The 10,711-nt window shown below is 35.9% G+C and overlaps 3 protein-coding genes across 7 annotated transcripts; all 3 read left to right on the forward strand.

The window, feature by feature from the left end:
• Positions 1 to 596: 596 nt before the first annotated feature.
• Positions 597 to 2,830, forward strand: LOC122410934 (armadillo repeat-containing protein 7). Of its 2 annotated transcripts, XM_043419431.1 has the most exons (4): positions 597 to 1,716; positions 1,817 to 1,959; positions 2,051 to 2,218; positions 2,379 to 2,830. In XM_043419431.1, exons 2-4 carry the CDS (start codon positions 1,851 to 1,853, stop codon positions 2,690 to 2,692), a joined length of 591 nt encoding a protein of 196 aa, XP_043275366.1. In that variant the 5' UTR covers positions 597 to 1,716; positions 1,817 to 1,850; the 3' UTR covers positions 2,693 to 2,830. The 2 variants fall into 2 exon arrangements, with proteins under 2 accessions (XP_043275366.1, XP_043275365.1); XM_043419430.1 differs by having other exon boundaries at positions 598 to 1,959.
• Positions 2,831 to 2,985: 155 nt separating this feature from the next.
• Positions 2,986 to 4,887, forward strand: Fcp3C (Follicle cell protein 3C). Of its 4 annotated transcripts, none has more exons than XM_043419435.1 (5): positions 2,986 to 3,088; positions 3,608 to 3,792; positions 3,869 to 4,143; positions 4,528 to 4,599; positions 4,687 to 4,887. In XM_043419435.1, the coding sequence occupies exons 3-5, from the start codon at positions 3,874 to 3,876 to the stop codon at positions 4,798 to 4,800; spliced, it is 456 nt and encodes a 151-aa protein (XP_043275370.1). In that variant the 5' UTR covers positions 2,986 to 3,088; positions 3,608 to 3,792; positions 3,869 to 3,873; the 3' UTR covers positions 4,801 to 4,887. The 4 variants fall into 4 exon arrangements, with proteins under 4 accessions (XP_043275370.1, XP_043275371.1, XP_043275369.1 ...); XM_043419436.1 differs by having other exon boundaries at positions 3,000 to 3,088; positions 3,611 to 3,792; XM_043419434.1 differs by lacking the exon at positions 2,986 to 3,088 and having other exon boundaries at positions 3,278 to 3,792.
• A 109-nt stretch (positions 4,888 to 4,996) lies between these two features.
• Positions 4,997 to 10,631, forward strand: LOC122410932 (uncharacterized). Its single transcript, XM_043419425.1, has 5 exons — positions 4,997 to 6,749; positions 6,907 to 7,004; positions 7,195 to 7,510; positions 8,267 to 8,370; positions 8,560 to 10,631. Exons 1-5 carry the CDS (start codon positions 5,450 to 5,452, stop codon positions 9,259 to 9,261), a joined length of 2,520 nt encoding a protein of 839 aa, XP_043275360.1. The 5' UTR covers positions 4,997 to 5,449; the 3' UTR covers positions 9,262 to 10,631.
• Positions 10,632 to 10,711: the final 80 nt, after the last annotated feature.

Raw genomic sequence — 10,711 nt, forward strand, 5'->3', positions numbered from 1 at the left:
ACTCATCTCTCTCAAAACAATTAAAAAATTAAATAAAATAAAAAACACTCGAAGTAAATCGTTCGAATATTTTTAGGGAAAAATTGACTGGAATGTTAAAAATTATGTTTAAAAAACCAACCAGGCAGCCCTCGACCAGTAAAAAAAAAATCCGAAGAAGATTCCTCATTTTTTCCTTCGAACTCGAAACTGCCAAAAAAGTGCGTCGTACGCGGCCGAGATTGAACGCTTCCGAGTGATACGAGGCCGACCACTGGTTCGGGACCACCAATCGAGTGGGTTGCCATGGGCGTAGAATTTAATTCGAGAATATTGAGATTTAATGAAATTTTGCGTTATTTGGAAAAAGGAGGGACAGACCGAGCCTCGTATTTTCCAACGTTTGAATATTTTTCGCTGAAAGAAATAAATTGAGATTCGTACTCGTACGAGTCACACGGATTTTCCTAAATTTTACTTCAATTGGATTCGACGAAAGAAAAAAACAGATAAAAGTATTTTTGACAGGCGCAGTAGCCGATATGCGTCATTTGATATTCCGAGTCCCTCTGCGTACGTTGCTTATAACCAACCGTATATTAGTCCGGAACGAGAAATAGTATGACGTCCGAGCACAGATCCTGCTTGTGTTTGCTCGAAGCAACATCTCGGCATCTTTGGTCTCGCGGAACTTATTAATCTTGTTTACGAGGACCATAATTAAAGCGACGAAACAGCAGCGGCTCGCCCTTTAGAGGTTAGAGGGTCAAGTGATGTTAAGTAGGGATGCCAATTACTTTATTCGCTGCTTCCTTGCCGAAATATATAGGGCGTGTTTGATTACGGGACTCGGGACTCGCGTGTGTGCTGCCACACGAGCAATTAAATAGGTGAAACCTTTAGTAAAAAATGTAATTGAAGAATCGACCAAATGTCAAAGTCAACCGGCCCTTTTCCGTGACACGTAATCCCTCGCATTGCCCGAGTTCTCAAATGATGAATGAAACTCGCCTATGCGCATCGCCAGACTTTCGTACTCTCTGTATTCGTGTAACCGCATGCGTTATTGAAACTTTCTTCACTATTTACGGAGACCAGTGACGCCGCGCACGTCACTTTTCATCATCAATTTTTATTTCCGACGAAACTCACCAGCCTCTGCTTCTTCTCTCTGCTTCAATTATTTCGAGTCAAATTGTCGTTGGTGATGGGCATTTTTTTTCACGCCATCGACAACTTTTTCCCAAATTTTTTCATCTTTTTACACAACTTAAATTTTTATTTGTTAAAATGTCTCGTTCGCAGAACAGTAGAAAAACACCTTCAAGAGATTAAATTTAACATTTTTTTCTGCGTTACGGAGTGACTCAAAAGTTACTTGGATTTTCAGGATTTGGATAATACATACGAACGCGACTTTCTTAAGTTTGGTTAGGATTTTTTTCTATTCGATGCTCATAATCTTATAATCATCAAATTTCTGGTTGAATTAAAAATACACACGATGGCTTGATCTGATGAATGAATGAATCATTCAATTTATTTGTTTTTATGAAGATAAAAAAAGTAAGAACTGTGAGGTCGACTTATTCATTCAAGCGCATGGTTTTATGTTGTATATATGCGCGGAAAACCGAAAATCGAAGTCTAACGCCATCTAAGGTTCGAACCTTGGCGTTCGCAAACGAAAAAGCTCGTTCTACTCTCACCGACCGGATTCAGATTCAAACGCACAGGGTATAGCTATATACCTGTTAATATATATAGCTACATATTATTTTAGTTAACAATTAAGACATCGATATAGATTTTTTTGCGCAATTTATGATATTTATAGAGAATAATTCTATGAATAACGCGAGTGTTCCGAAATGTTCTCGAGAAAAGAGCAAATAATACAACGCACCGGCAAGCACGGTGTCGGCCGTTACGATTTTCTTAAACTTTTAAAAACCGAATTTGAAAGTTCAACTTCGCGAGGTGAGTAACAATTTCCAACAATCATTAGAACTTGGAAGTTTTCACCTGACGTATAAAATCGCCTGAACTTTCGGATTTTCAAATGTTGTAGAAGCGAAAAAGCAGGTTCTTGCTAACTTGGCTAATTTCGCTTACGATCCGGTGAATTACGATTATTTACGACAATTGGGTATAATCGATTTATTTCTTCATGTTCTCTCTGAGAGTGACAGAACTCTTGTACGTTTCGCCATCGGTGGTATATGCAATTTGTGCTTGGGTAAGTCAATATTTTTAAACTTCATTGACAAACTCTCATGACATAACCTTAAACGAAAACCTATCTCTTGTTATATTTTATTTCGATTTCACATAATGTTTCTTTTGTATATTATGAAGAATAATTTGGAGCAAGGGAATTTCGAAATATTTTGTTCCAGATCCGATCAACAAAGAGTACATTTCACAAAACCAAGGAATCAACCTTGTTTCTTCACTCTTAACCTCAAACGACGAACAAACTATCCTATCCGCTATTACGACTCTCATGTTCCTTATTACACGTACTTCAAAAAAAGATATTACGAATCCTGCAATAATTCAGAAAATTCAACAGTTTTCTAACGATTCCAACAAACGTATCAAAAACTTAGCTGATATTTTTTTGGCTGATTATTGCAATGCCGAAGACTTAGAGCAAGCCAAAAAAACTGCCAATACTGATTCTCTGGAAAACATACCGTTGCCTACCTAACTATTCTCATATTTGTCAGAGTTCCTTTTGGTACTTGTTTGCTTTCAAATTATTTGACAAACTTGAAATTCTAGTCATCGACTGATTCTTTGAGTATTTTTATAAAATATTTGTTAGATATAAAACTCAGAAAAATGCTCCGGCTTTTTGGAAACATAGTAAAAACCTACTGCACAAAAGTTCCAAGTGAATATTCGTCAAAAGTATCCAACGATCTTAAAATAGGAAAAAATGTTTCGGTCGAAAGAACGATTACGGACAACGATGTCCTGGAATTTGCCAAGCTGACTAATGATTTCAATCCCATTCACACAAATTCTCCTGTGAAGATTGTTCATGGAGCATTTCTCAATGGTCTTTTGTCGGGAGTTCTAGGAACCAAACTACCTGGTCCAGGTACAATAGTCGTAGAGCAACTCATCCGTTATCCAAAGCCTTGTTACGCGGGTGACAAAGTGTGTATCACTGTGGAAATTCAATCTGCTAGGAAAATAATTAAGTGCAAATATTCGATAATTGCTAATTCTGAGCGACTAGTTTTGGAGGGTGAGGGCAGATTTGTTATGAGCAGTTTGAGCCTCTAGTGAAGAATATATTAATAAAAACGTTCTCATAAATGGAAGAATTGAATTCTAAGCAAAGTTTAGGGAAATGCTGGCATATGGAATTAATAGAATTTATCTAGAGAGCTATGATTTCACAATCGAACCTAATATTATTTATAGATAGACAATGTGATCAATTGATCCGTTCTTAATAGTAGCAGCTCCAGAAATTTCAAATCTTCCAACAGTATGAAATTAGTAGATATTCCACCTGAATTATTCTCCTTACGTCATAAAGCCTCCAACAAAAAACACGTTACGTTTATTAAAACATACTGGCACCTAAATTGACCGTATGACGAAAAAAAAGTAGGTCTCCTTTGACGCATCGAGTGCAATTTTGCGAATATGAGAAATTTGCTGATGCTGCAATATCTGATCCAAACACTCGTTACGACATCATGCGTCCACGTGCATTATATATCTTGTGGTGCGAGGGAAGGCTAACTAACATTTGACTGGAGCACTTTCTGGAACGAGTATTAAAAAAAAAAGGTGAGAGAATGATGCCGATAACGAAAAAGTCTCACGAAATTATTTCCCCGCGAAATAACACTTCAATTTTTTCAAGGCAACATGCGACTGACGACACTCTTCATTTTTATGTGCGTTTACTACGTTCGTGCAAAAAAAACCGATAATTCGACTGAAATTGCTAAGGAAAAAAAATCAGCAAAAGATGATGCTTCCGTCGGATGTGTCTGTGGCGTTTTTCTCACCGGACAAATGAAGCGAGGAAGTAAAGATCCACCCAATGGAAATCCTGCGCTTTTGCATGAACACGGAGATGCCTTTGCGTGTACAAACCTTGGAAACAAACTCTGTACAAATAAATGCCTCGATGCTGTAAGTACCAAACAAATGTTCTGAACAATATCAAATGATTGAATTTCATGGTAAAATACACTTTATTTTTCAACTTGATATCAACAGCTTTTAAAAAACGCTATAATTATTGACGATTCCATGTTATTTTTATTTCGATACGAAAAATTAGGTAATTTTTCTTACAAAAGATCAAGATATGCAAAAACCCGAAGACTTCATAAGTTCCAATTTTTTTTCAACTTTCAATCTTTATCAATTTTCATTCAAAAAGATGACATTCAAGATTTTAGCTCACGAAGATTAGCAAATGTATACAACTCGTAAATGTATTCAATACGCGAGTTAACAAAACTGAAAAACTGCAATCATGTCTAATTATTGGTTGGTTGTTTAATTCATTAGATTGTGAAACATCTTCCCAATAGTCCGACGATTTTGTGTGGAGCGATCGATCGTGATGCCTACAAAGAAAGAGTGAGTGATTGGACTATTTAAAAAAATCATTTTTATTTTGGTTGCCAAAAACTTGGGAATTATCCTGTCGTTTATATCAATTGACAGGCTTATCTTTTCATCAAGAACTGTAAGGACGAATGGATAAATACGAATCTATCGGCAGGACGAGAATATTGTTGCAAGGACTCCGTGCCATACAAATGTCCCATAATGAGTTGAGCATAAAAAATATTTGTACACTTTTTTATACACTTTTTTGAAGCAAAAATGGTTTTGACTTAAAAATCAATAAATGTCTCGACCGAACTTTTATTTCCCTTTAATCTCAAAAATAGCTTACACTTCCGCGACTTCGAAAGACGCGCGAGTGCTCTAAATTTAGTCGAATCTTCCCCACCTCGTGTGTCGTCAAGATGTGGCCGTAAAATGTGGTGAATTCCGCCACATAACGTTCTTCAAGCTCCCAAAAAATGTATATTTAGAACAGTAGGAAAATGTTGATTTCATGGGAGGTAAAATTTTTCATATCGTGGCAAGAAAAACGAACGATAATCACAAAATCTTTCGATCGATCGAGATGAAAAACAGTAAATGAATAACAATGTGTTCCAATTGCGCTTTAAACTGGGTCAAGTTTAGGCATAACCTTCGTATTCGTTGATACATGCTAGCCGTAAGGAAGATAATTATAGATTGCCGATCAGTTGTTACACAGAGAGTCATCCGTTTGACACGTATTTTCGGCTGCTCCAGACACGCGATGTATCGCTTGATATTTCACACGATAAAGTTGAAATCGTTCCTCAGATAAGCAAAAAAACATCTGAATCTTTATCAGAATAGATCTTGGAATTCCATCGATGCGAACATGTGCGCTCGATTGCTATCCTGTCCGCTGTGTTCTCAACCTGGTTTCGTGACGCTTGACGCCCTAAGAGCGGGCCTCGTGAGCGTTGCCACAAGACCTCTTGCCTGCCCGGTCTGTGACGAGACTCTTCTGGGCATTGATAAACTTACCATTCATCTTTTCGGTCACACCATCAATGCTACTAGTCGCGGCGATGCCCAAAAATCTCAAGTGATCAACCACGACAGCAGAAATCATGAAGAAACTGCAGCTTCGGAACAGAACTGGAACGTCCCGAACAATCCTCCCCTTTTGTGCGAGAGGACTCCAACCGATGACATGGCAGATGAGAAACTTGCTTTTGTTCCCCTCTCCAATTTGAATTCTTCAAATTCTGTTGCTGCGATAGTTTTAAATAAAAATGCAAATTCAACGCCGACTACAGTTGGAAGTTCACAAAGTTATGCTACGGTATCCGAGGACATGGAAAACCACGTTAACCGCATAATATTTGTGCCAAATTTGAGGCAACAACAATTCCATTCTCCAACAAGACGAAATTGTTCAGGGACCTTGACGAATGGGGAAATTTATGAATCACCGGGTCCACTGTTATTTCAAAATCCTATGCAAAATGATGCCCCGGCGTTGACATTGCCTTCTCAAACGTGCTCGAAAAAAAGTTCTCGTAAAATCAATACTGATGAAATTTATCAAAGTGATCATTTTATTAAAAATTCAAACGTTGGCATGAGCGAAGAAAAAATTGATGTTCAGGAGCACTATTCCGAGACTTGGATAGAAAATTTGTTGCAAGATAACAGCGAAAAATCTCCAGAGGATCGTGACAAATCCCCTTCTGAAGAAAAGAAGAAATATTCAATGAAAAATTCTTTAGATTTATCCAAGGATGAAAAATTTTCCTACTCGCAAGTGAACATCAATCAGGGTCAAAGTTCCAATATGAAAGAAAGTCAATTTCATTCACAAAATTCTGATAATCAAAGGAGCGAAGCAGTGTTTAAGGGAAACCATCCGATCAATCTGACTTCCGCTAATGTTTTACCTCAGCTGAAAGCGCTGAGGCTTCTCGCCATGAAGGACAAAACAGAACGCTGCAATATTTGTGGCATCCCCGTACCTGATCGCAATATTCTCAGTCTGCACAAACAGGTTGTACATATGATTGCTGAAAAGGATATCAACACAATGCCTGAAGAGCTCTTGAAGAATTATCCCTGTCATCTGTGCACTAAAATATTTAAAAATCGGGGCAGTTTGATGGTTCACATGAGGATCGCACATATCGGATACAATTTCAGTAAATAAACTTTATTAATCACTTATACATAAATCTTTAACTAATGGAAAAAAATGATTTCACTGAAATGAAATGGGACGACTTTGTTGATAATAAAGCAATGAAACTCAACATTTATATTTCTAATGACGTTTTACAATCTTCTTTTACAACAAAGGTTTTGATGGAGTATCTTTGGCCAAAGATAAAGATATCGACGGATCCTGTTGCGAGAACGGCTACAACTGTCCAACATGTGGGAAAAACTTCAGAAAAGTAAACAATTATATTAATTTTATCACAACCCCGAGTTTCGTGCTATTTATTCTGCATAATTTGAGTATTTGAAAAACAAAATTCGCAAGTTTGTCGATCGAATTGATCGTAATGTCGTTACATTTGAGGTTAATTCCGTAAATACTATTTATCTTCAGCCTCGGTAATTCATTCGTTTCTCATTTCACAGGAACAACACGTGACCCAACATTTGAAGACTCACGAGGGTAAACAATGGGAATGTGACATTTGTAGCAAAATGTTTACGACAAAGTATTTTTTGAAGAAGCACAAACGTCTTCACTCCGGCGAGATGCCTTACAAATGTACTTTGTGCGACAAGACTTTTACGTTCCAACAATCATATCACAAACACAGATTGTATCACAAAGATGACAAGCCACATACTTGCGCGACTTGTGGCAGATCTTTCAAGGAACTATCGACTTTGCACAATCACGAGCGAATACACACCGGTGAAAAACCATTTGTTTGTGAAACATGCGGTACGTTTACATTTTCCTGTACTTATTCGTTCTGCTCCAAACGCATTTAATTCGAATATGCGCAATTTAAAGATAATCGTTTATACCAATGATTAACACCAACAAAAATGCCTGAATCAAAGAAAAAACGCTTAATTATTCGTTCGTTCTAATAAAATTGTTTACGAGCAAAGGGACTAAATCTTTCAAAACTTTTGCATGCTTCGTTGTTTTCCAGTAATCATTGACTATCTGCCTTGTACAAAATCATTGTACTCGTTACTGTGACGTGATGTAATAGTGTGAAGCATGGGCTAACTAAAATTCTTAGGTGAGTCACCGCCCCAGTTTTTAAAAATTTTATGTTCCAGTATTATTCATCGATACTCATTGTTACGATGCTTTCAATAATAATTTTATAAAAGCTCCGATGATTGGATTTGGATTAAAATTGGCATATCACTAATTGTAGATATAAATCGTTAATAATTTATTGAAAGTACAAAACGATAATTTCTTTTATCAAATTATTCAACAGAACGGAGTGACAGAAAATTTGGAGAATTTTAATTTCAAGTGAAAAATTAATATGCAAACAAAAAATTGCCAGGGTTTTTCCCAGTGCAAATTTTCTATGAATTCAAACTGATGTAATTAAATTTCCAGAATCCATTTTCACTCTCATGCTGATTCGTTTCTAGCTTATTGCATTCAATGCTGCGTTAAACAAAAATAAAACAAAATAAGAAAAATGAAGGAATTTTTTTTTTCATTTAGGAAAATGCTTTCGTCAGCGGGTTTCGTACTTGGTCCATCGTCGAATACACACGGGAGTAATGCCATACAAATGTGATGCATGTGGAAAAAGTTTTCGGTACAAGGTAAATAAGAATATTCATCTGCTTGTAACATGATTCATTAATTTTTCGGACTTTTCACAACTAATCGAATGTTTTAGGCTGATTACGAAAAAAAAAAAAACATTCACGTATAGAGTCGACTCTCAAGATTTATCAATTTTCAAGGCAACAAGATAACTTTTTCATTTTTTCTTTCTAATTGTTTCACAGGTCAGTCAAAGAACGCACAAATGTCCGATACAACCGGAAGATTCGGGTGCTTCAGTCGCGGAAGCTGGGACAACAAACGCGTCTCTGGCATCAAGTTCGTGCGGAGATTCTTCGGCAGTGACGAAGAGCAGTATTTTTGTACAAAACGACGGAATGACAGAAATTTCAACGAGCGACAACAAGTTTATTCTCATTGTAAATACTCAAGGTCAACCGATGCTTGCCAGAGAATCGGACGTAAGAACGAATTTTCTCAACGAAAGCCAAAGTGAGAGCCAGGAAAATAATAAAGTGAATGAGGACGGCGACAACGAGTTGTGGAAAAATTTATCTTGCAAAAACGCTTCAAAAGACTCAACGAATTCGCATCCCATGGAAAAATGCACGGGCCCCGAGGAAAAATTATCAACTAACGATGCCAACGATTTTTTTTCGATAGTCATGTCGCCGTTGGAAAATGATTTATCATCGCCTTCATCCGAAATGGAACATTTGCGTCTTTCTTCTCCCAGAAACGACGAAACGAGACAAAATGATTCCGTTGAAATTTGCGAAAATGACCCTTCAAACATTCTTCAGAATGATCTGAGCAACGCTATTGAAGGCATTTTTCGTAACAATTGTTCCAACAATAGTCCACTCGAAACCATTAACGAGGAATCTCTCAAACAATTGCTTTATGGCATAGACAGAAAATCTTGAATCTTCGCATTAATATCTTCTTTAGAGCGAGATTGACCTCCGACTTGGACCACAGAGTCGAAAAGGTCACAATATTTGAGCAAAAAGTTACTTTTTTCGCATTTTTTCAATACCGTTTTCTATTCGTAAAGTTTTCATCATTAATGCGACTTCTTCTTAAGTTATTTTTTCCAGTATCGAAAAAACTAAGAAAATAATGCGTCATCAAACTTTAGCATCGCATACGAGAATCAATTAATGCTGAAAAGTAAATTGGGATTGTTTTCGACCCTGTCGCAGGGTTCACATCGAAAAAATCATTTTTGGTGGTTCAAGATTCAAAACGCATGACAGCGTGGGGCATTTCGCATCACAAAATTTACTCTGAGAATCGAGAAAATTCTGCACGTTGATTTACAAGAATAAATTTCGTCCAATCAGAATCGCCGAAAGAAAAGTGCAAATTCATGAAATTTGTGTTCGAACATTTTAGATCGATGTGAAAAATAAGAAAATAATTTTACAAATAATTTTTCCCGACAAACATCTTTGGATTCGTCTTAGAAATGAACGAAGTACTTTTTTATAGTTACTTACAAACACAAAAACTGAAAATTCGCACCACAAAAATGTTTGTATAAAATGCAATAAGAAATTATTTTACCAAGTCTTGTTTGTGATACTACAATAATTGTCGTTTGCGTCGGTAAAATAGCATTCTAATAAGCAGATTTATAAGTAGAAATAAAATTAAAATAGAAAGTTGTTCCATTACATCTTTTTTTTTAAAAATGTCACAAATACTTATAGAAAACGGTATTGTAGTTCGCATTCGTTGAAGTTATTTAATTGTCCGGTATATGTTTTACTCCTTTTGCTAACTTTTTTTTAAACAAAAGCCTTAAAAATTGTACTGATATGGAAAATCCATTGCATTATAACATTCTATGAAACAAATCTGGATTTCGTTCTACAAATTTCTCAATCAATACCAATTTTTCCTCTGATTTTTCATGGGATAAACACGAAAAATATTCACGAAACATTGTTCTGATTTCACTTTTAAATAACTCGAGAAATCTGCGATCTTTTAAAAAATCACTGAAAACTCCAAAATTTCGAAAAATCTTGGAAAAATTTTGTTCATTTAAAACACAAGTGAGTAACATTTTTGAGTAATAAAATAATTTTGATATTATGATGAAAAATAGTTGGACATGAATAATTCATAAATAACAGGACAAAAGAGTATATAGTTTATATAAAAATGAAAAAACTTCAGAAACGTCATGAGTACCAAAAGCTTTATAGATCGAAGGAACAAGTAACTGTTTTTTTATTCCACTTTGAAAATAATTGTATTTCTACTCAATAAAACATTGTAAAAAACATGACTGATGGTTATTAAAAAGTTGCCACAAATACAACAACAAATATTTCTAATCCATTAACAAATGAGAAATTAAATTAA

The sequence above is a fragment of the Venturia canescens genome, chromosome 5 (assembly GCF_019457755.1).
Source record: "Venturia canescens isolate UGA chromosome 5, ASM1945775v1, whole genome shotgun sequence".
Classification (NCBI taxonomy): domain Eukaryota; kingdom Metazoa; phylum Arthropoda; class Insecta; order Hymenoptera; family Ichneumonidae; genus Venturia; species Venturia canescens.

Coding starts and splice junctions, on each gene's coding strand:
- Fcp3C (XM_043419435.1), top strand. CDS start 3,874: ATGCGACTGACGACACTCTTCATTTTTATGTGCGTTTACTACGTTCGT. Junction 4,144..4,527: donor CAAATAAATGCCTCGATGCT/GTAAGTACCAAA, acceptor TTAATTCATTAG/ATTGTGAAACATCTTCCCAA. Junction 4,600..4,686: donor GTGATGCCTACAAAGAAAGA/GTGAGTGATTGG, acceptor ATCAATTGACAG/GCTTATCTTTTCATCAAGAA.
- LOC122410932 (XM_043419425.1), top strand. CDS start 5,450: ATGTGCGCTCGATTGCTATCCTGTCCGCTGTGTTCTCAACCTGGTTTC. Junction 7,005..7,194: donor GTGGGAAAAACTTCAGAAAA/GTAAACAATTAT, acceptor CTCATTTCACAG/GAACAACACGTGACCCAACA. Junction 8,371..8,559: donor GAAAAAGTTTTCGGTACAAG/GTAAATAAGAAT, acceptor ATTGTTTCACAG/GTCAGTCAAAGAACGCACAA.
- LOC122410934 (XM_043419431.1), top strand. CDS start 1,851: ATGTTCTCGAGAAAAGAGCAAATAATACAACGCACCGGCAAGCACGGT. Junction 1,960..2,050: donor TGAAAGTTCAACTTCGCGAG/GTGAGTAACAAT, acceptor CAAATGTTGTAG/AAGCGAAAAAGCAGGTTCTT. Junction 2,219..2,378: donor TATATGCAATTTGTGCTTGG/GTAAGTCAATAT, acceptor ATTTTGTTCCAG/ATCCGATCAACAAAGAGTAC.